The sequence below is a fragment of the Eublepharis macularius genome, chromosome 7 (assembly GCF_028583425.1).
Source record: "Eublepharis macularius isolate TG4126 chromosome 7, MPM_Emac_v1.0, whole genome shotgun sequence".
In the NCBI taxonomy this organism is placed as follows: Eukaryota; Metazoa; Chordata; class Lepidosauria; order Squamata; family Eublepharidae; genus Eublepharis; species Eublepharis macularius.
In genome coordinates, this window is record NC_072796.1 from 100,393,823 (window position 1) to 100,414,661 (window position 20,839).

General features: G+C 43.0%; 1 protein-coding gene across 1 annotated transcript; it reads left to right on the plus strand.

Moving 5' to 3' along the window:
- Positions 1 to 10,289: 10,289 nt before the first annotated feature.
- Positions 10,290 to 11,827, plus strand: LOC129334106 (Krueppel-like factor 8). The gene has a single exon (XM_054986059.1). The coding sequence runs from the start codon at positions 10,463 to 10,465 to the stop codon at positions 11,399 to 11,401; it is 939 nt and encodes a 312-aa protein (XP_054842034.1). The 5' UTR covers positions 10,290 to 10,462; the 3' UTR covers positions 11,402 to 11,827.
- Positions 11,828 to 20,839: the final 9,012 nt, after the last annotated feature.

The window sequence follows — 20,839 nt, forward strand, 5'->3', positions numbered from 1 at the left end:
GCTTTGTGAGCCATTCTTCACTGGTAGAAATTTGAAGCATTTTATTGAATTGCTCTGCCATACGTTGATGAAAACTTGTTAGATGCTTTAGCAATTCATCTCGCCCAGGTGCACTCCAGTTCTTCACATTCTTCGCCTGTCTGGCAACCATTTCAGTTGTTATCACTACAGCATTCATCCATTTCCCTTTAAATTCTTTACTAATGTCTTTTATTCATGGGGCATTTCTGTTATGCTCTACTGGGCTTTCCTAAATTATTTTATTATTATCATTATTATTCAAATTATTCAAAACACAATCAACAATAAGAAGAGGTCACACGTTATTATTGATTAGCCTTACTAAGCTGATACAAGTTTCCTCTGGAGTCCTAAGTATCAACCAGATATCGGTGTAATATGTATGCTGTTCCAAGTAGTGCTGTCTTTTGCAGTTCTGTAGGTGTTATGTCAGAAAGCTGCAGTTTTCCCATATGAATTGCAAAGTGTTTTGAGATGGTTCCAAGTTGCTTTTGTTATTGTTGTTGTTGTTGATGATGATGATGTTATTGTAAGAGTGTGGCTCTTAAGCCAGGCACTGCCTCTCGAGTCAGAGCTTACTCCCTGCAGAACTGTTGTCTCCAACAACCTTGCTAATTAGAAGGAAAGCTCCGAGGACTGCCAGTTTGAGGGCTGTCTCTATGTGATTTAGGGTCTTCCAGAGGGGAGGGGTCTAGGAGATCATCTGACTCTTGTACCTGCTCTAGACTGGCTTCCTCTGCCAAGGCCTTTAGAAGTAGTACTCAGGTTCTAGGAAATGGCATGGCAGCACTAGGTGTCTCCCCTCCATAAATTTTATTAAAATTTCTGAACAGAAAGAAAAAAACTAGAAAAGAAAAAAAAGCAGTGGGAGTCTCTTGAGCCCCTGAATCTTCTTCTGCCCCTCCTTAAAGACTAAATAGATTTCCATGCTTTTGAGAGTCAAAGCTCTTTTGTCAGAGTGTTTAAAAGACTAAGCAATGAAGTCCTTGGTTTGAAGGACTTCCTGACTTGTCAATAACAGTGCAATACTAAACAGAGTTAAACCAGTCTAAGCCCATTGGAATTAATGCGTTTAGGTTGGAGTAATTCTACTTAGGATTGCACTGTTAGTCTCTTAGCCGTCATGCTATACAACTTCTGAGGGAGGGCAAACAAACTTGAGGGGAACAAGATGAGCAGACACAGCATAACTTTGGTACTATAAATTGAATAAAAAATCTGCAATTAAAAATAATTTAAATAGTCCCATAAAACAGACTGCATAAAGAAAGAACATTTATTTTCATTGAAGCTACGTGCTAATTTTTTTAAATTAAAAGATACATTAAACATTGATAAGGCCAACCTCTGACTGAACCTTCAACATTGTCACCTATCTTGGCAGCTGAAGATTTATTACACAATATAAAATTAGGCGTTATCAGCAAACTTAATAGTAAATGACCTTTGCAGACCATGCATTACCTCTTTTGTTGAGGGAGAGAAAGGGATTTGAAGAATTTACTGAAACTTTTTGGTGACTTTTTGGGGAAATAATTTCAAAAGCAGCAAACCCTGAAGTCTTGCATCTCTGAACAAAAAGTATCTAACTAATGTTCTTTCAAGTGCAGAATATACACACAACCCAGGATTTAACCATGTTTTAGCAAAATGTACTGAATTTACAGTAAAATGTAAAATACAAGGCTGTAATTTTTACTGAGGCTGTGGTGTGTAGGCTAATAATTTGTTTTTAATCAATTTAAAGTGTCCATGCTCAGGTGGCAGGTTTTCATAAATTTAATCAAAAACTGTGGATGTTAGATTTGGGACTAGAATTTTTCCTTCTTTCACACATAGGAAGATGTGCAGCCATCATCTAGACAGATAGTTGTTTTGTCCTCTTCAGAAATATTTATTTATTCATGTTTGCAAATGTATGCAGATTTAATCAATTAATCTATTAAAAGTCATCCCATTAATTGATTAATGCTTCTTTAATTGGTTAACATCTTTCCCCTCCATTCAGGTATTTTCAGCATGATATTTTTTTTCAATGAGGGAAAGATGTTTTTAAGTGCTGACTAGAAAAACCTTTTAACATACAAATTATTGGAAGAGTGGGTTGTGCAGAAATAAATATTTTGGAAAAATGATGAGGACTTCAGACTGAGAGAAAGGTTAACGTTTTTGTACTGGATTAGATCATTGCTTCGTCTCACATATGACTTTTGTGTTGATTTGAATACACAGCTGGAAGACCTTCTGTTGATTGTTCAGCAGGCTGGGCAGTTGTCAGTGGACAATCAAAATGTGCCTACTGCTAGAGAATCCCACTGGTACAATGCCTTTGTGACTCTTAAATCTGATTTCATAGAACTTGAAAAGAAGTGCCCTGAAGCTTTAATGCAGCTCAGTCACAAAGTGGAAGTGACAAAAGACTGCAGCACAGAAAAAATCAAAAGCAACATCCATGGTATTTCAGAAATGATACTGTACATTTAGCCTTAAAAAACCTCGCTTTTATTTATGTTTAAATGTGATAAAATCATAGTACGTGTTTTTCCCCCCTCTGCTTTTTCAAATAGTACAACTCTTATTTCTCCTGATACCTCGAGGGGTATAATATTTGTATTCAGTGCAGAAAAAACATAAAACAAAATGCTATACAGTAGAAGAACTAGCAAAGGGGAAATAAAGTTTCCTGCAAAGGAACTGGGTGTATGAAACCAAAGTAAATGAGACTGTGTTGTATTTTGACAAAAATGGTGTTTTTGCCCACGAACTGAAAATACATATAACACCCTATCCTAAGCAGAATTACACTCTTATAAACTTAATGACTTCAATAGAAAGCTATAACTTTGTTTAAGACTGCACTGTTGATAAATCTGAATACAAATATGGTATTGTGTAGCTTTTGTTCAAAGGCTTTGTTCAAAATGAGAGGGACCATGGGTCAATAGTAGAGCCCCTGCTTGGCATGCAGTAGGTCCCAGGTTCAATTCCTGGCACTTACAATTTATCAGGTAGTTGGTGATGAGAAATGCCTCCATTACACACCCAACAGAGCATTCACCAGAGAGCAGACAATACTGAACTGGATAGACCAATGATTTTACTCAGTATAAGGCCACTTCATGAGTACATATTCAAGTAATTACCCCGTGTTATCTTGCAGCAATTTTGTGCCACCTGTCAATGCAGCATCTCCAGAACAGAAGCTCGAAAAGTTCAGTTCTGGCCATTTTAACAACAACAAAAAAATCCCAATGCTCCATCAACCCAATATTCTGCAACTCATTACTCTTACAAACATTCTCCTGCAAAAGTGCACTCTCTGACTGACACATTTAGTGGCTGCTGCAGTCTCAAAGAGTGTGTCTGCTCAAGCAGTGTAAGAAACCTTGAATGTGTCCATCTGTTGCCACATGTGATTTCACGAAGAGGAGGCCTCTCATCCGGAACATCTGGCCTCAACCGGAAGGACTAGGATTGTCTGGTACAAAAGCTGCCTTCAATCATGTTTAAAAGCCTGAAAATGAGAAGCATAAACATTTTATATACAACCTTTCATAGTCAAACTTTGTACTGTGTTGTGGAAACATCCACCTGAATATTTAATGAAAATAAAAACAAATATTCAAGTGACATAAGCTTTTCAGGATTTAATGCTCAGAGAGAGAGAGAGAGAGAGAGAGAGAGAGATTTTAGCCTGACTATAAACATAAATAATCTATGACAGTGAAAATGTGATGGTAGAAAAAGTATAGGCACCTAATGATCTGAGTGTGATATACATCTTACAGGTCAAATCCGTAACACTTGTGACCAAAAAACCTCTAAAAATTATTCTGTTTATTACATTTTCATTCCCCCATTCTTTCAAGGAACTCAGAATAGTCTACAAGTTCCCTCTCAGAACAGCCCTGCAAGATAAACTAGACAGAGGTATGGTGATTAGGCCAGGGACACCAGTGAACTTTACAACAGAATAATTTGACCTCCAATTGTCCTGGTTCTAATCCAACATTTGCAGTGCAGTCCTAAACAGCAGGGTGGAAAGCGCATGGGAGCGAACTAAGGCTTACGCTGGCAGAACTGGCGCTTATGTTGACATAAACCCCTCTCCACTGGTGCCCACCCAAGGTGCACTATCACAGATGGGTTGCCGATGGTGGGCACGCTTGGCAGCCAGACAGAGGCGCAAGTGCAGCACAAGTTCCCGAGCCAGTGCCAGAGGGGGCAGGGGCAGGCCACAAGTTAGTCCACTTCCAAAGCCACTCCAGCCCTGGGTACGCCCCCCGCAGCAGCAGAAAGTTACGCAATGAAAAAAGGAGGCGTAGCCCATAGGCGTCCATTGAATGGGAAAACTTGAGCCCCTCTCCTGGTGCCCAGCGCTGCCCCTGCGGCCTGAAGGAGCATAGGATAGGAACTACCATGGGGCCAATCTGCGCATGCTACCGGAGTGGACGAACCCCCTCCCCACACCCAATAACTTGCTGTCGCACCCTACAAAACATTTGGCTGCGCTGCTCATGACCTCAGGTAGGTGAGCATATGGCTGAAGGCTCTGCCTGTCAGCCTTCTGCCGTGGGGACTTTGTGCACAAGGCAGGAGAGTGGGTACTCACAGTGGTGGGCCCTGAGTGCACTGGGGGGACTTAGCAGGAAAACTGGGACAACTTTGCACTTGCTCAAGGGAAGAAGGTCAAAGTCCAGAATGTCTGACTAAAAATAACCACTCAAGTCTCCCTGCAGGTTATCTGACTCTGAAGTTCCAGCTCAGTAAGAAACGAGGGAGCACTGATAGGTAAGAAGGAGATAGGCAATGACTAACCAGGCTTGCTGATTTGTGCCAGCTGCCCCCTCACTTGAACTTGCCTGACCAGTAGCCTCTTCAGGTGAGGCTTAGTGGGGGAAGGAGCGGTGGCGGCTTCCCCTGCCTGCCCCAGAGGCAGTTGCCCAGAGACTACATTTGACACAGCCAGTGGGGGGGGGGGTTCTACCCACGTGGGAGCTCTGTTCAGACTCCCTTAGCTGTGGCCCCTCCCAGCAGAGGAGGAAGTGTGGCCAGTGGTGGGTTTGACTGGGTGTTCATAACACCCTGTTGCTGAAGGGTCCTCAGCCACTTGACTTTCTTCCTCATGGGGTAAGATGATCCCTAGGCAGAGCGCTGTCTCACCAGAGAGTCATGAACCATGTGGTTGTGTGCTGCATCTGTGGAGCTGCCGCCGCAGCTCTTAACCAAAGGACACCTTTCCAGACATTACAGATTGGGCTTGGCATCAGCCATCCACTGGCCTGGATCACTTGCAACAGATTGCCACTTGTCTGGGCTGTCTGAGCTTCCCGTAAGCCTCCACAAGTGCCAGTCAGGTCCTGCCCAGGGAGCAGTTTACCAAGGCAGCCCACGGCTCGGCCACATTGGCAAGAAATACTTCCAGAGAACCTCTGCTCCTTTTCCAGTTTAGTAAAATATGCGTTGAAAAACAAGAAACTGCTGTCTGTTCGCGCACTTCCCTGACATTGACAATAGCTGCCGCCACCCCCAACTCCCCATTGGGATGTCTTCTCACACATCCCCACAAATTTTTCCTGGCTCGGGGCTGGGATTGATGGGGCTCTGTTGCCAGGAGGAGCAGGTGTCAAGTGGCGCCCTGTCCAGCTTCCCTGCCCCCTTCCCTCCCCTCAATGTAAGTTCAGCCAGTGGGGTGGGAATTGAAGTGTGGCCCATGAATGTCTGGCAGGGTGGGGATGCTCCGCTGAGAATGTTCATTCTCTGACAGACTGAGCTTCTGGCGCCTGATAAGCCAGGCATAGGGGAAGGCAGAAGTTACTGTAGGGTATGTGGAGTGACATCTTTGGATCTCCTCCTCCTGCAGAAGGATGGACCACCCTCTGTTTCGCTGTTTGCAGAAGCAGGAATGGACTTGGGAAATCTGGCATGGGGAGGGGTGAATGGTGTCCCCTGGAACAGTTTCTCTGCTGCTGTGGGCTATCAGTCCATGGGGGAGGAGGCTGGGCTGGATTGGACTGGGGCATGGCTCTCAAGGTCCAACCCGTGTTATTGCATTGTTTGATGCAATGGTTGTTCAAATGGTGCCACCACAAGTCTGTGGGCGCTTTGCACTCTCTTCTGGCCTCTTGCCAATGGGAATTCCAATCACTCATTGTAGAACTCGCCACCCCCACCTGCCTCTCCAGATCCTGCTGGCTGCTCCCAAGTGTTACAGGCTTTCTGGTCCCACTTTTCAGGGAGGGGGAAACTGTTTCTCACAGTAGCAGTGGCGGTGGCGGGGATTTGCAGGTGCACCAAGCAGCGGCCCCCAGCCTGGCCCTCTCCAGACTATAGCGATCATTTCCCCTGGGGAAAATGGCTGCTTTGGAGAATGTACTGTATGGTTTTACTTACTTACCTAATTTTTACTCTGCCTTTCTCCCCAGTGGGAACCCAAAGCCATTTACAACAACCCTATGAGGTATGCTAGGCTGTGCGACTGGCCCAAAATCATCCAGCAAACTTCCATGGCAGAGCAGAGATTCAATCTGGGTCTCCCCAGATCCTAGCCCAATACTTTAACCACTACCATCTCCCAAAGTCCGCTCTCCTCAAGACCTACCTCCAGTTCTGCAGAAATGTCCCAATCCAGAGTTGTCAACCTTAGTGCATAGTTAGCCCAGTATCACTCACATCTCTGGAGTGTGGACTATGTGTCTCCTTGGTTAGTTCAAGAAATGCACAAAAGCAAAATATATTATGGCAGCCAGTTTGCCTTCAGCATTCACTTTGATTTTGGTTGCCTGGCTTTTGGTAGTATTTTTTTTTTTTTGAAAAATGAGATTCACCCAAAATCTAAGATCTGAGCCATTTCTGGAGAGTGCCAGAGTTATTTCCGTAATGGGGATGATTGAGAGATTGTTTATTGGTTATATTAGAATGGACTGGTCTACTTCCCCCCGATAGTTATGTGAGTTGGTTTATGGGTTGGAATCCCTGCTTAGCTAGTACTGTTTGCTAGGCAGAAGTGTTGACTGCATAAGCTCATTGTTCTGAAATCACTTGCTTGCATTCCTGTATCTACTTGTAAATAAATGGATGCTGTTTTGAGAACAACCACCTCTACTGTATGAACTTAAGAATAGGAATCTGAGTGAGGAACCTAATTCTGATACACAAGAGAACTTTACAAATACAAATTCTAACCACACATATGAGCAAAAAGAGTCTGAATCTGCAGCTATTTAGGTAAGAAAGTGGCTTCCATTCCAGTAAAAATCTTACTGAAATGTGTCCTCTCATTATCATTTTGTGACTCTAGAAAACACAGTGTTAGAAGCAATTAGAAATAAAACGCTAATGTTTAACCTCAAAGGAAATTTAACTGAGCTGTAGAACATATAAGAAAAAAGCATCTAAGGAAAGAAACACCATGTCAGAAATATGTATTAAAAATACGAGTGTGCTCCAAAAGCACATTCAAATCTCCAGTTTCTGCAGCCTTTTAAATCTCCTAGTCCTTTCTGAAGACTGTGCGCTCCTGCATGGAGCTGGGTCCATTCCTAGTTTTAGGCCTCAAGGCAAATGTTCCTTTTCATCCACATTTTTAATCTAGGATAAGGGGTCTTTAGTTTGCCTGGTAAGAGCTGAAAGACTGGTATTTTCAAACATTTTCACTGTGTTGGTTGTTAATTTAACTTGTAACCTTTAAAATATTTTTGTGCTGTTATTGAGTTGCGTCGTTATAGTTCGTTAGCTACCTTGGGAATCTGTATGAACTGAGAGTGCAGCATGTAAATCTTTTAAAAGGAAAGAAAGCACAAGAGTCTACAGTAAGGCTGCCAGGTGCCTGCTGACAGTGGAGAAACTTCTGCCTCTGCCCTGCCTTGTCTACTCATCCTCTGGTAAGGATCTGGATAAAAATGGAAGGGGGACTGATGTTTTTACATCACAATGCTCTAGAAACTGGTCAGATCTTTGTAGTATTTACCATAGAGTTTGGGGGATTTCTAGAGTGTAAGGTGGCAGTGATGTCACTTCCAGGTCTTTGACAGGAAGTGATGTTGGCATGAGTGACACTTTCAGTCCAAACAGCTCTCTAGGAGCACAGACACAAGCCTGCATCTTTAGTCTGCAGATGTAAGTGAAAATCTGAAAAACGAGCTCTCCAGATACTTATAAGGCTGTCTCAGTTTTGTTTATGGGATGTGAAAGTATAAACATATAAATAAAAAAATCCAGTACTTATGCTCATGAATTCTTTTGAGATATACAAATAGCACCTGCTTTTAATCAAAATATGTTTACATATATAGTGTATCTCCATACAATTGTTTGTCTTTTATCGTAAGTTCAAATATAATATCATGTCTTCAATATATAAAAACAGCAGCTCAAAACAGAAGGTAGTGACTGTTTCCTAGTCTATTCATGCCTTTGCCACTGGTGATTGTCTGCCATACTTTCTAAAGCCGTAGTACTATTCACATTACACATATGCTGTCAGATATGAATAAGCTTCTGCTTATCCAGAGATGACATGCAAACAGAGATAGAAGCAAATTAATTTCATAAGCCATAATTTCATGACAGCCATAACTGTTGAACAGTGGGACAAAACAGTAACAAGTCAATTATATGTTGTCACCATTAATGTGTAAAAATACCTTTTACATTCTCCCTTGTCTTTTCAAAGTCATCTTATTTTTAATACAAAAGATTCTAATGTTATGTACCGTATGAGCTATAAACTTTTCATTGGTTCATTGCACATTGTTGAGAACCTGTATCACTTTCTCATTCGGCAAATGGCAGTTTGAGGGTTGAAAGGTGGTAACTCTGAAGAAAGCAGAGGGCTGGATCTTACCTTTTCATTCCATAAGCACACATATGTTGCTTCAGTGCAAGTTGCCGTCTACCAGAGCTTGATTTATGTGCAATTTAAGCAAACTGGAGTTTTGAAGGAAGCCTAAATACAAACTATTACTAAAAATAACTAAATCAATTTTTTTTGTAATGCTATGGGGCCTCTTAAACTTGACATAGTTTAGGGCCTTGGCATGTCCGAATCTAGATCTGCCTTTCACTAATACAAGATGCCCTTCCATTTACATAAATTGAAGGCAGCTTGCATGGGAGGAATGCACAGGCACTGGTGGAACAAAATGGTAGGATCTGATCTTGAGAGAGCAAGTTTATTTTTATTTATTTATTATAGCCCATTTTTGTTACTAAGATTCAATGCAGATTATACAATCATCAGGATGGATATCTGATAAGCAATACCATAGGACTAGGATTATAGAAATCTGAAACAAAGCATAGAGTATTAGATATGGTATGTTAATGCAGAAAATTGTGTTACATAAGTATAAAATCAATGCAGAAAAAGTCAGATAATACATACAGCAAAGAAAGAATACAGACAATGTACTGTGGTAGAATTCACAGTCCCAGTCCTTTTATAAAAACATCTTCCTGGACCTTTTTATTATAATATAGTTCTATTTCCTCTATAAAAATCATCTTCTGAATTATTCCGTTTTACATAGTTTGCGGAATGAGAGAAATGTGGGAGCTTTCCTGATCACCTCAGCTAAGCCGTTCCACAAAGTGAAGGCCACAATGCACATGTATGGGCAGTTATTGATGTTGCCTGTTTGTAGGAAAGCATCAATAGAAGGCCCTGCTAAGATGAGCAAAGCTGTTCTGGCAGAGCTTAGAGGGGATCTTGTAGAGGATAAGGAGTACCTTGAGTACTTTGTAGAGGATAGGGAGTACCTTGGTAACTAATGAGCAATCAGTGAAATGATCTCAGAATGGATGTAATATGCATGCTCCATCTAGCTCCACAGCATTCTGTACCAACTGTAGTCTCTGAGTTGACTTCAAGGCCTAGATCAGCCAAGTCAAACAATGTTGGTAAAAAGTGTGTTTTGTAGCCGCATTAACTTGCTTCTCCAACTGTAATGTAGGATATGGTATAATTCCTAGGCTCTTAAATGAGTCACAGAGATTAGCTGGATCTCATTGAAAGTGGAAGCACAGTGTCCTTAAAGACCTTAGCCTGCCCAACCAGCATTTACCTCCATCTTTCTTAAGTCAGTTTCAGTTTATTCATGCTTGGCCATTTAGCCACAGCAGTCAGGCAGTGGATCAAGATCACTGTGATGAGTCCTGCCGGTGAGGCCGGGGCCGGCCGGGCAGGAGGCGGTGTGGGAGCGGCCCAAGGGTCCCCCTCCGCCGCCGACCCCACCCACCCACCCACTCCCGCGTCCCCACCCTCCCGCTCAGCGCTCGGGGGAGACGCGCAGGAGGAGCGCGGAGAGAAAATGGAGTCGCAGAGGCTGTGGGAGAGGAAGTGACGTACCCAGCAGCTGCCCTCGGGTACAGGTCAGAGTCAGGAGGAGACATTCTGTGTTGACAGGCTGCAGGCTTGGCCCACACCAAGGCGCTACTCAAGATGAGCTCCTCATCGCTGTTGGAGGAGAGCTCCATTGAGCCACCAGTGCTGCTGAGTGACATCAAGACGGAGCCTCCGGAGGAGCTGCTGGCTAGTGACTGCAGCCAGCCCCAGGCTGAGCCGGTTGACCTGTCCCTCAACAAGCCCAAGGCCTCACTGCAGCCCTCCCTGTCGCTGCCCTCCTCCGTCCGCTCCTCGCCCATGCTGGCAACACCCCCCGTCCAGGCCCCCGTGGTCTCCATGTCACCCACAGGGCTGGGCTCGTCATCGGCCATCCCTGCCGTGCTTTCCCCGGGCTCCATCCTGGCTTCCACCCAGGGCAGCGGTGGGCAGCAGATCCTGCACGTCATCCACACTATCCCTTCCGTCAACCTTCCCAGCAAGATGGGCAACCTGCAGACCATCCCTGTAGTGGTGCAGTCCCTGCCGGTGGTGTACACGACGATGCCCAGCGACGGTGTCACTGCTGCCATCACCGTGCCGCTTATTGGCGGTGATGGCAAGAACGCCGGCTCTGTGAAAGTTGACCCGAGCTCCATGTGCCCCGTGGAAATGAACAGCGACAGTGAAGACAGCACCGTGGAGAGTGGCCCGGCATTCTTCTCGGACCTGCAGAGAGAGCCCTCGGTGGGACGAATGCAGCTGGCAGAGTCTCCTGACCTGAAGAAGAGGCGGATCCACCAGTGTGACTTCGAAGGTTGCAACAAAGTTTACACAAAGAGTTCACACTTAAAAGCACACAGGAGGATACATACAGGAGAGAAGCCGTACAAATGCACCTGGGAGGGTTGCACCTGGAAGTTTGCTCGCTCCGATGAGTTGACCCGGCACTTCCGAAAGCACACGGGCATCAAGCCTTTCCGTTGCTCGGACTGCGACCGCAGCTTTTCTCGCTCTGACCACTTGGCTCTGCACCGCCGGAGGCACATCATGATGTGAGGGGGCTCATTCCTGCCCCCATTGGCCAGGGAAGGAGGAGAACCAGTCCCCGCAGCAGGCTGAATTCCTGCCTGACAGTTGTGACTGCTGTGGACAGAGCCTGTTTTCGGAGGGACCGCCCTTCCCCTCCCAGCCCTTGCCATCCACAGAACTCCATGGAAGGAGCTACAGCCTGACTGGGGAAGTGCCGGGGACTGCAGGCGTATGAACAGGCAGGCCTGATGGATGCCGTGTTGGTTGGCTGTGGGGCAGTTGCTGCAGCGCGATCCCGATGAGGGCTGCTTCTGGCTCCTCCTTTCTTGGTGACGGCTCTTGAGGATTTCCCTGAGCTTCGGCCCCATCTCTCCAGGAAGCAGTTTGGATTTTCATTCATTGCAGTTTTGAGTTTTCAATCCAGGGTTTCTAGTAGTGTACAAACACACCAAACAAACAAACCCTGAAATCCTAGAAACCAGAATATGGGGAGGAGGGGAACTTGGAATTAATTGGTTTTTTAAAATGTTCTAAAGAGCACAGAAGCAATGTCCGTATTCGAAACCTGGTTTGAAATCCAGCTTTCAGTCTTCAAGACAGGATTTGTTTGGTACAATTCAGTTAAGGTTTGCGTGGTTTCCATTTTTGACCCCTTGAAGTTTGCAATTAGTTGTTTGCATTCCCCTGGCCTCAAAATTGGTGACCTCAACTATGCCACGAAAAGACTGCCTTCAGTAAATGTTGCTGAATATTCCACAATGAAATTTCTGAATTCAAAAATCTGAACATTTTGTTCTCTCTCTCTCTCTCTTTTGGAGGGGTGGGCTGTGGCAGAGCCTCTCTCTTCAGCACCTGCTGCATTATTTCTTCACTTTGGCCATGTGAGTGATTGGCAAAGAGGGCTCCATTGCTTTGGGGCAGATGATGGGGCGGGGCAGGGCGGGGCTGAAAACCAGAAAAAGGGAAAACTTTTGCGGAACGTAGAACTGTGATGACTCAACAGGATGGGGGAGGGGTTTGAATTCTGCCTACATCGATGTGCCGGGCAGAGGAGGAATCCCGGGAGCTTTCCCCAACCTGGTCCTCTGCGCATGGATGGACTTGTGTCTTACTCTTTCTACAGAAGGCTGGACCTAGCAGCAGCTTTGAACTGCAGAAGTTGAACTTGGGGGTGGGGAGTTGAAGGTCTAACGGCGCCTTTTGATTGACGGACTCATGTTGGGATTTTTAGAACTTGCTTTCTCTTTCCCTGCTGTTGAGGGAGTCAAATATGAACATGGTTTTCCAGAAAAAAAAAAAAAAAGATCACTGTGATATCACCAGGAGACTTGGATAGAGAGATACAGAGCTGGGTGTTGTCAGCATATTGATTACACCAATTCCAAACCTATAAATGATTTTTTCTAAGGGTTTTTACATAGAAATTGAATAGCATGGGAGTCAGGACTAGACCTGGGCATGAACGGACCCCACCCCTGAACAAGCTGTTCATTGTTCATCGCCATCCACAAACAATGAACAATGAACAGTAATGAACATGACCCTGTTCACAAACATGTTCGTTGTTCGTGGCCCTTTAAAGATCCCTTTAAACTAAAAGCTGGCAGGTGGCAGGGGGGATTCCCCCCTGTCGCCTGCCCACTGATAGTTTAAAGGGCCCTTTCCTGCCACGTGCAAGGGGCAGGGCCCTTTAAACACCCCACAAACTGACCTTCCCAATGTCTAACACCCACGAAATTTACAGGGGACATAGTCCGCACTGTCTTCCAAAGACCCCCAAATTTCAGAGAGATTGCACCCTGGGAAAGGCATGATGCATGGGTCTCCCCCTATGTTGTTATTTTCTCTTCACAGTGGCAAAAATAGGACTCTCTACTGGAAGCTACTTTGAGGGGTTATAAATTGACCTTCCCAATGTCCAATACCCACCAAATTTACATGGGGCATATTCCTCACTTTCCTCCAAAGACCCCCCAAGTTTCAGAGAGATTACACCCTGGGAAAGGCATGATGCATGGGTCTCCCCCTTTGTTGTCATTTTCTCTTCACAGCGGCAAAAACGGGACTCTCTGCTGGAAGCTACTTTGAGGAGTTACAAACTTACCTTCCCAATGTCCAATACCCACCAAATTTGCAGGGGACATAGTCCTCACTGTCCCCCAAAGACCCCCCAAGTTTCAGAGAGATTACACCCTGGAAGTACTTTGAAGGGTTAAAGCCAGAAGGAAAGCCAGAAGGCGTTCAGACAGAGTTCAGTCCATGCCTCCGTTTCCAGGGGAATTGATTGAAAGGCGCCAGACTGTCTGGCATGACAAATAGCTGACGAAAACAATGAACGAGGCTCGCAATGAACACTTGTTCGTTTAGAATGGCGCCTCACAAATGGCTTGTTCATGAACAGATGAATGGGCTGTTCGTGGGTTTTTTCTGTTCATATTGCTGTTCGTGCCCATGTCTAGTCAGGACTGAGCAGTGAGCAACCCAACTGGGGAAATCACACACTGATAATAACTGGTCTCCAACAGAAATCTTCTGAGTTGGTCCATAGGGAATGATTTAAATCAATTCAAAGCACATCCTCTGATACCTACTTCTTTCTCTAAATGTTCCAACAAAAGTGCAAGGTCCACTGTGTCAAAGGCTGCAGATAAATCCAGCAGGAGCAGAAGAAGGCATGAATATTTTGTGAACTATCAAAAACTTTTCCTGACTTCTTGTGATTATTTTTAGTGAATAAAATGCAAGATAAATAGCTTTGAACAAAATGCTGCTTTAATAACAAAAGCACAGATTGTGCAACAACCAGAAATGCTTTGCTTTGGGGTTGTTCCATCGCGCTCTAGGGAGCTAGTGACATATAAAGGCTAAATAAGATATAATTAAGTTTGTGATCAAATTCAGTATAATTATGTTAGTTACAGTGTGGGGACAGAAAGGTTAAGGTTAGTAATGGAGCACAAGGCCTTTTAACCTTTTAAGTCTCCAATCAGAATCTGATTTAAGTTATTTGTGAGACTGATTTTTAACCCACACATTTTGATTCTGGTTATGTTAGCTGAAACGTGTTTTTGGCATCAGGGGCATAAACGAAAAGTATTCTTCTTTTCCCTGTTTAGTGGGATGAGATGGAAATAATTCATTTCTAAGTATGGATATTTTTGCTGTACTCAAAATACCTCAAATGCTTCCAAGCCTTCAGAACTGACAATCTGATGCTTTATTAATCCATTTTCTAATATGTGTATTGTTCTGACTAGGCTCATGATCATGGGCATGGCCTTTGAATTAAGACTTCTTTTAATCAAGATTATCAAAGGGGCAGATTTCAGGTGACCAGACTAAATAGCTGTCTTCAATTCAGTATTTTAAAAATGTTCTCTTTGTTACCCATCATTTGCCCCATTTGTGAATACATTTAGGCAACTAACTGTGTCATCATAAGCAAGTCATCATCATAAGCAAGGTTACCAGTGAGAGAATGAGGCGGTGGAGACATGAGCGGAGGGGCTGTCATTGTCATGATGCCACTTTAGGGGGAACTCAGGAAGTGACATTACACCTTTCTATGAGAAGTAGTCTTGGAAGTAGTCTTTGCAGGGCCAAGAACACCTGATAAATATGTGAACCGGAGGATATGATCATTGTTATATTGGGATACAGGATAATTGCAGCAAACCTATCCTTCAGTGGAGAGAAATGTGTTTATTTAATGCCTTTTTATCCTGCTTTTCTCCACAACAGGGACCCAAAGTGGATTAAAAAATAGTAATACAATTGAAATATATGTAAACAAACAAAAGAGTTTAGAAAATAAATAAGAACTTAAAGAATTCCACTCTGGGTTGGAGGTGTACAATTTTCTCCATTTTTGCTATAGACTTCCAGGGACAGGCCTTGATGAATTAGGAGAATGGTTCAGACAGCCTGCTCCAATAGTCGTCATCAGTGGCTTTAGGATCTAGTTCCAATATGAAGTCTTTTTTACAGAGTATTTAAAAATGTATACCTACAAGATTAGCTTTACGGCATGCTTACATATCATGCAAGCAAGCAACCCACTGTCCAAAGAAATGTGCATTGGTTACAATCATAACAGGATGCCAATGATGGGCAAGGATAGAGGTGTTTAACTCTTCGTATGTCTGGCAATTTTTCTTTGCAAATTCCCCCTTTCTCCTCCTGAGGTGGTTGTTTTCTTCTGTGACACTCACTTTTAGTTTTGACGCCTGGCTACAGAATTTTTTTAAATGATGAGCATCTTATGCAAGGAAGACTAGGCAGAAGAGGGAGGATAACAACCCCTTCCTTTATAGTATTCTTGCTCTGTAAAAGCTCATCTTCATTACCATTTTGAGATAAAAGTGGGATAAGTAACACAGTGAGGCTTTCATAATATCAAGTTCTCCTGTTTGAGTAAAAACTAAAATGCTCTTCAGTTTCTCTTAGAATCTTTGTGATTAAGAACCTAAGAAAACACTGCTGAATTAGACCTAGGGTTGCCAGGTGCTCGCCTGTGGCAGACAAACTCCAGGCAGTTTGCCCCTCTGCCTGCCAATTGTTGGCAATTGGCTAAAGGGGGTAAGCCTCCTGGCAATCACCCTCCACTGTCAGGAAGCCTGGGACAATAGATGAGTATACTTCCTGCCCTGCGTGCAATAACATCATTTCTGAACTGCTATGCTTTGGGATGAATCTAAAAAACTGGCCGTGGCATGAATGTGCGTTCCATGTCCGTGCAATAACGTCACTTCCAGATGCGACAGCATCACCCTTGGGGCTAGGAGTATACATTCACAAGAAGCATGTGCATGGGAACTATGGGTGAGTACCACCTCCCCATCCTCCCTCCAGTTGTCAGAAAGATGTGGCAATACAATTCAGACCAGTGGTCCATCAAATCCAGAATTGTGTTTCACATAGCAGCTAGCCAGTTGCCCTAGACTGCAAACAGGTCATAGAGGCTGAGGCCCTTTCCTGCTGCTGCCTCTGGATATGAAGACTAGAGATGGGCTTGAACAGAAAAAAAAAACTTGAACATGATGTTCGTTGTTCGTTGCCATCCATGAACAGGGACTCATGAACAATCATGAACATGGCCCTGTTCATGAACATGTTCGTGGTTGGCTGTTTGTAAGGGCCAATAGGCTCTCCTCCAGCCATCATCCAAGTTTGGTCAAGATCCCTACTGCACCACTCCCAGAAACCTTACCTGAGCAGGCAGCAGGAAAGGTACCAATAATAAATAATAGCTTGGCCCAAAGCCTGGCAGCAGCACTGGAACTTGAAGGGGTAGATCCCTATCCCACCACACACAAAGAAAATTCAAGCTCCAATGCACTCTCTCTATCAAAATGCCAACAGCAACTCTGTCCCTCGCCACTATCTGCAAACTAAGCCAGAGTTGGGAGCCCCCCTCCCCCCTGCTCTTTGCTCCCTTGTAACAAATTTGGAGCTCCACACTTGAAAGGAAGACCTGCCTATCAAGCTAAATTGGGCTTAGATTGGAGTTTCCAGGGCAACAACAGGAGTTCCGACAGAGTTCAGACAATCCCTGCCAAAGTTGCCAAGGGAATTGATTGCATGTGCCAGACTGTCTGGCTTGATGAACAGCAACGAATGAGGCTTGCAATGGCCACCTGTTCATTTAGAATGGGGCCTCATGAAGAGTTTGTTCATGAACAGCAGATTGGGCTGTTCATGGCTTTTTTTGTTCGTATTGCTGTTTGTGCCCATCTCTAATGAAGACACCCTTCAGTCACTGTGGCTGGTAGCACCTTTCCTCCATGAAACTGTCAGACTCTTTTTAAAAACCATCTGAGCTCATGGCCATTACTTACTCCCCTGGCAGCGAATTTCCACAGTTCAGTTACTTGTTGAGTAAAGAAATGTATGCTTTTGTCTGTTCTGAACCTATTCCCTGACAATGTCATTGGATGCCCTGAAGTTATGGGAGAGGGAGAAAAAGCTCCTATATGCTTTCTCCCCTCCTATGCATTTTTTAGATCTTTGTCAGGGGGATTTAGAGTTAGTTCACCCAGATGCCTAGTGATCCATTCCTAGTACCTGAGGAGAAAACCACCAATGTGGTCTACAAAGAGATCCTTCAGTAGAAAAAAACCAGTTGTATGTATTTTTCACTTTGTTGCACTACAACCTTTTCCTTTTAAAAATCTCTTCAATAAATGTTACATTTTGAAATTCACTTCATCAGTTTTTGGCATCAACATGCTTCACTTTATTCAGACTCCTTTGTGAAGCTTGGGTACTATGCTATTTTACTACAAAACCAACCCCCCCAAAACCCCCTCAGAAATCAAAAAATGTTACATATCCATAAATATTATAACTGGATTTAAAATAGTTAAATACTGTAGCGAAGCATGGGTATCAAGCTAGTAATTTATAAGCAAATTAAACAACACCAGTCCCTTATGAGTTCCCACTGCCCTCCATTGCAAAAACAGCCTATTTATTCATACTCTGTGCTTTCTGCCATTTAACCAACTTTTAATCCATAAAAGGATTGCTAAGCTTACTTGAGAGTGGAGAAGTAAAATTTCTGGAACTAGGGGGAAAAAAACTTTTCCTTGTTTCTTTTTTGGGGGATGGGAATGGAAATTTGGGGGGAAATGGAAAATATATGCAATATTTACTGTCCTATAAAACCTAAACTAATTTTACTGTTTAACAACATAAAATATATCCGTTATTTACTTAGCATATAGAATTTCAATATTTGACATATTAATGGAATTTATAAATGTCTTAGTTTTCTATAAGCAAATTTGCAAATATGCTTGGGAGAGAACAGCAAGCTGATGCATCCTATCCTACCTTAGCACGTGTCTTAATTTTTGAAACCTGAAAAGTTAAAAAAAGGGGAAACAGAAAATACAAGTTTTGTGCGAAATGACAAACTATATTATTGGGTCAGAAAACAGATCACACAGAAACGAATAGTGTATTTTGATATGTAGTTAAACTTTATAATATTAAAGCATCAAACTATTCTGTAACGTGTCATCAGGAAGCACATTATAGCAATTTAATTATGTACAAAATTAGTCACATTTAAAAATAGAATTATCCACACCTCAAATCTCTAATCAGAATCAGTTTCTGAAACTTCTGATTCTGAAACTTCATTTTTATCCACGTGCAGCTCTTTGGAAAACTTGGGGATTCACAAACTAAAACAAGAACTGCATCTTGGATTTAAGAGCAGTACAAGCCTACAGCATGCCCCCCTTTTCTCTAAAAGCATTTCATTCATTCTAAAACTGAAAATATTCCATAGGAGCTTTTTACAATACTCCCTCAAATTTCTAATTTTTCTATAGGAAAAATTGAAAAGAGGTCCTCAGAATCTGCCCTCCCAAATTTCCCTTTTTCTTTTATGAGCCTTCACATCTCTATTCAGGGCTCTTTGGGGGTGGGTACTTTGTAAAAAAAAACTTTTTGAAGTCCAAATATTTGCTGTCTACAAGATCATTTTTATCCACATACTTGTAATCCTGTCAAGTAATTCCAAGAGGTTAGTGAGGCAGGACTTCCCTTTGCAGAAGCCATGTTGATTTCCCTTAAGCAGCCTTTGTCCCTCAATGTGCTAAATAATTCTCTCTTTAACAGTTTCTACTAATTTACCCAGGACAGATGTTCAGCAAACTGTCTTGTAACTTCACCAGATCAACAAGGGATTCATCCACTTACAGAAGAATTTTTCATTCATGGAAGAGACTTCTGCTGATTAAAGGGCCGTTTTCACGTGGCTAAAACTTCTGGAAAATTGTGCAAAACTCACAGCACAACGGTGTCTTCATAGCGTTATTTCCCATTTAATGTCATGATTTTTGATGTCATCACACCATTAAACAGGAAATCTCACTGTAAAGACACCATCGTGCCGCGAGTTTTGCGTGATTTTCCAGAGGCATTAACAGGTGTGTGAAAATGGCCAAGGAATGTTTCTGTGTGACTTCAACATTCATGCCAGGGCCAGCTGTGACACCTTTGCAAAAAATTTTGCTGATACATTACTGCTTCTTTGGCTGCCCTGGGCCTCACTCAAATCTTGACAGGCCTAACACATTAAAGAGGTCACACCTCACACTTAATCTTTTGTACTGAACCTCTGAGGGAGGTCTTGTTTCGGGTTTGGAGATTTGGCTTGAACTATGGTCTGACTATTATCTGCTGAAGGCAAGGGTTAATATGGTCCCAACAGCCTACAAAAAGGGGTGGCAGTGGTGTTAAAATGATCCGCCCATGTAGGCTTACGGATCTCTCTGGATTCCAAAATGCTCTGGAGGATCTTAGAATTCCACACATATAGTCTGTTGAGGCTACAGGGGCAGCTTGGAACAGCTATTGACATGATTGCTCTTCACTGACCTCTCCCACCCTTGGGGCGGAAGTCAGTCCCTTGGTTTTTAATGGAGCTGGATGACTAAAGAGGGCTTGGAGACATCTTGAAAGGTGCTCACAGAAAACTTGCACTGAATCTGATAGAGCATGCTACAGAGCCCACTAGAAAACCTATGAAGCAGTGGTGCTTCATTATTACTGCACAATCATTGCATCAGCTAGTTCACAACCATCCCAATTGTTTAAGGTATCTGGCCATCTTCTGACTCCTAAATCTGAATCTGAACACTGCAAAGTTTTTTGCTAATACATTATAATGAATATTCTCTGATCTGGATGCCAGTTGTAATATATGCCTGGCAGAATGAATGCCTAACACACTGTCACCCTTATGGACCATTTTAATCCAGTTACAGTGGGGACACCTCCTTAGTACTTTTCTGTCTCTGTGTCTCTTGAGAGATCTTCTTGCCTTATGGCTTTCCAATGGTAAAGATATATTTCTTAGAGCTCCTGCCATGAAGGACTCATTTGCCCACCTGCATGCAGCCTTGATGATGGATTAGCTGGTTGTTCGTAAATAGAGAAAGTAACTCTTTAGACTAGGACTTCTTTTCTACTCCAATATATTGTTATGAATGAAATCTACCTCAATAAACTGTAAATTCTATCTCTTCTACAGTTTAATTGCTGAGGATTAAATTACTGCATGTTGGAGGAAACACTTCTGTCTGAGAAACTCTGTTACCACACAAAATATAACTATTTCTAATACAAAGAAAGCCTTCTTCCAAATCAATCTAGCTCAGATTACCCTCTACCTTGACACAACTGTTCTGGCAATCTGGATCAATGCCACAGTAACACTGAGACTAGACTAGTGTAATGTATTCTACATAGATCTCCCCTCGAAGTCAACTTGCCTTTTAAATTTTTTCCTTATTTAAACTATAAACTATACATCATAACATAAACAATAAACATAGAGAATAAGAAAAAACACACAATTCTAAACATGACACACTAACAATACATATATCTATATAATTAAAAGGAAAAGGGAAAAGAAAACAAGAAAAAAATCCCACCTAGATTACACTA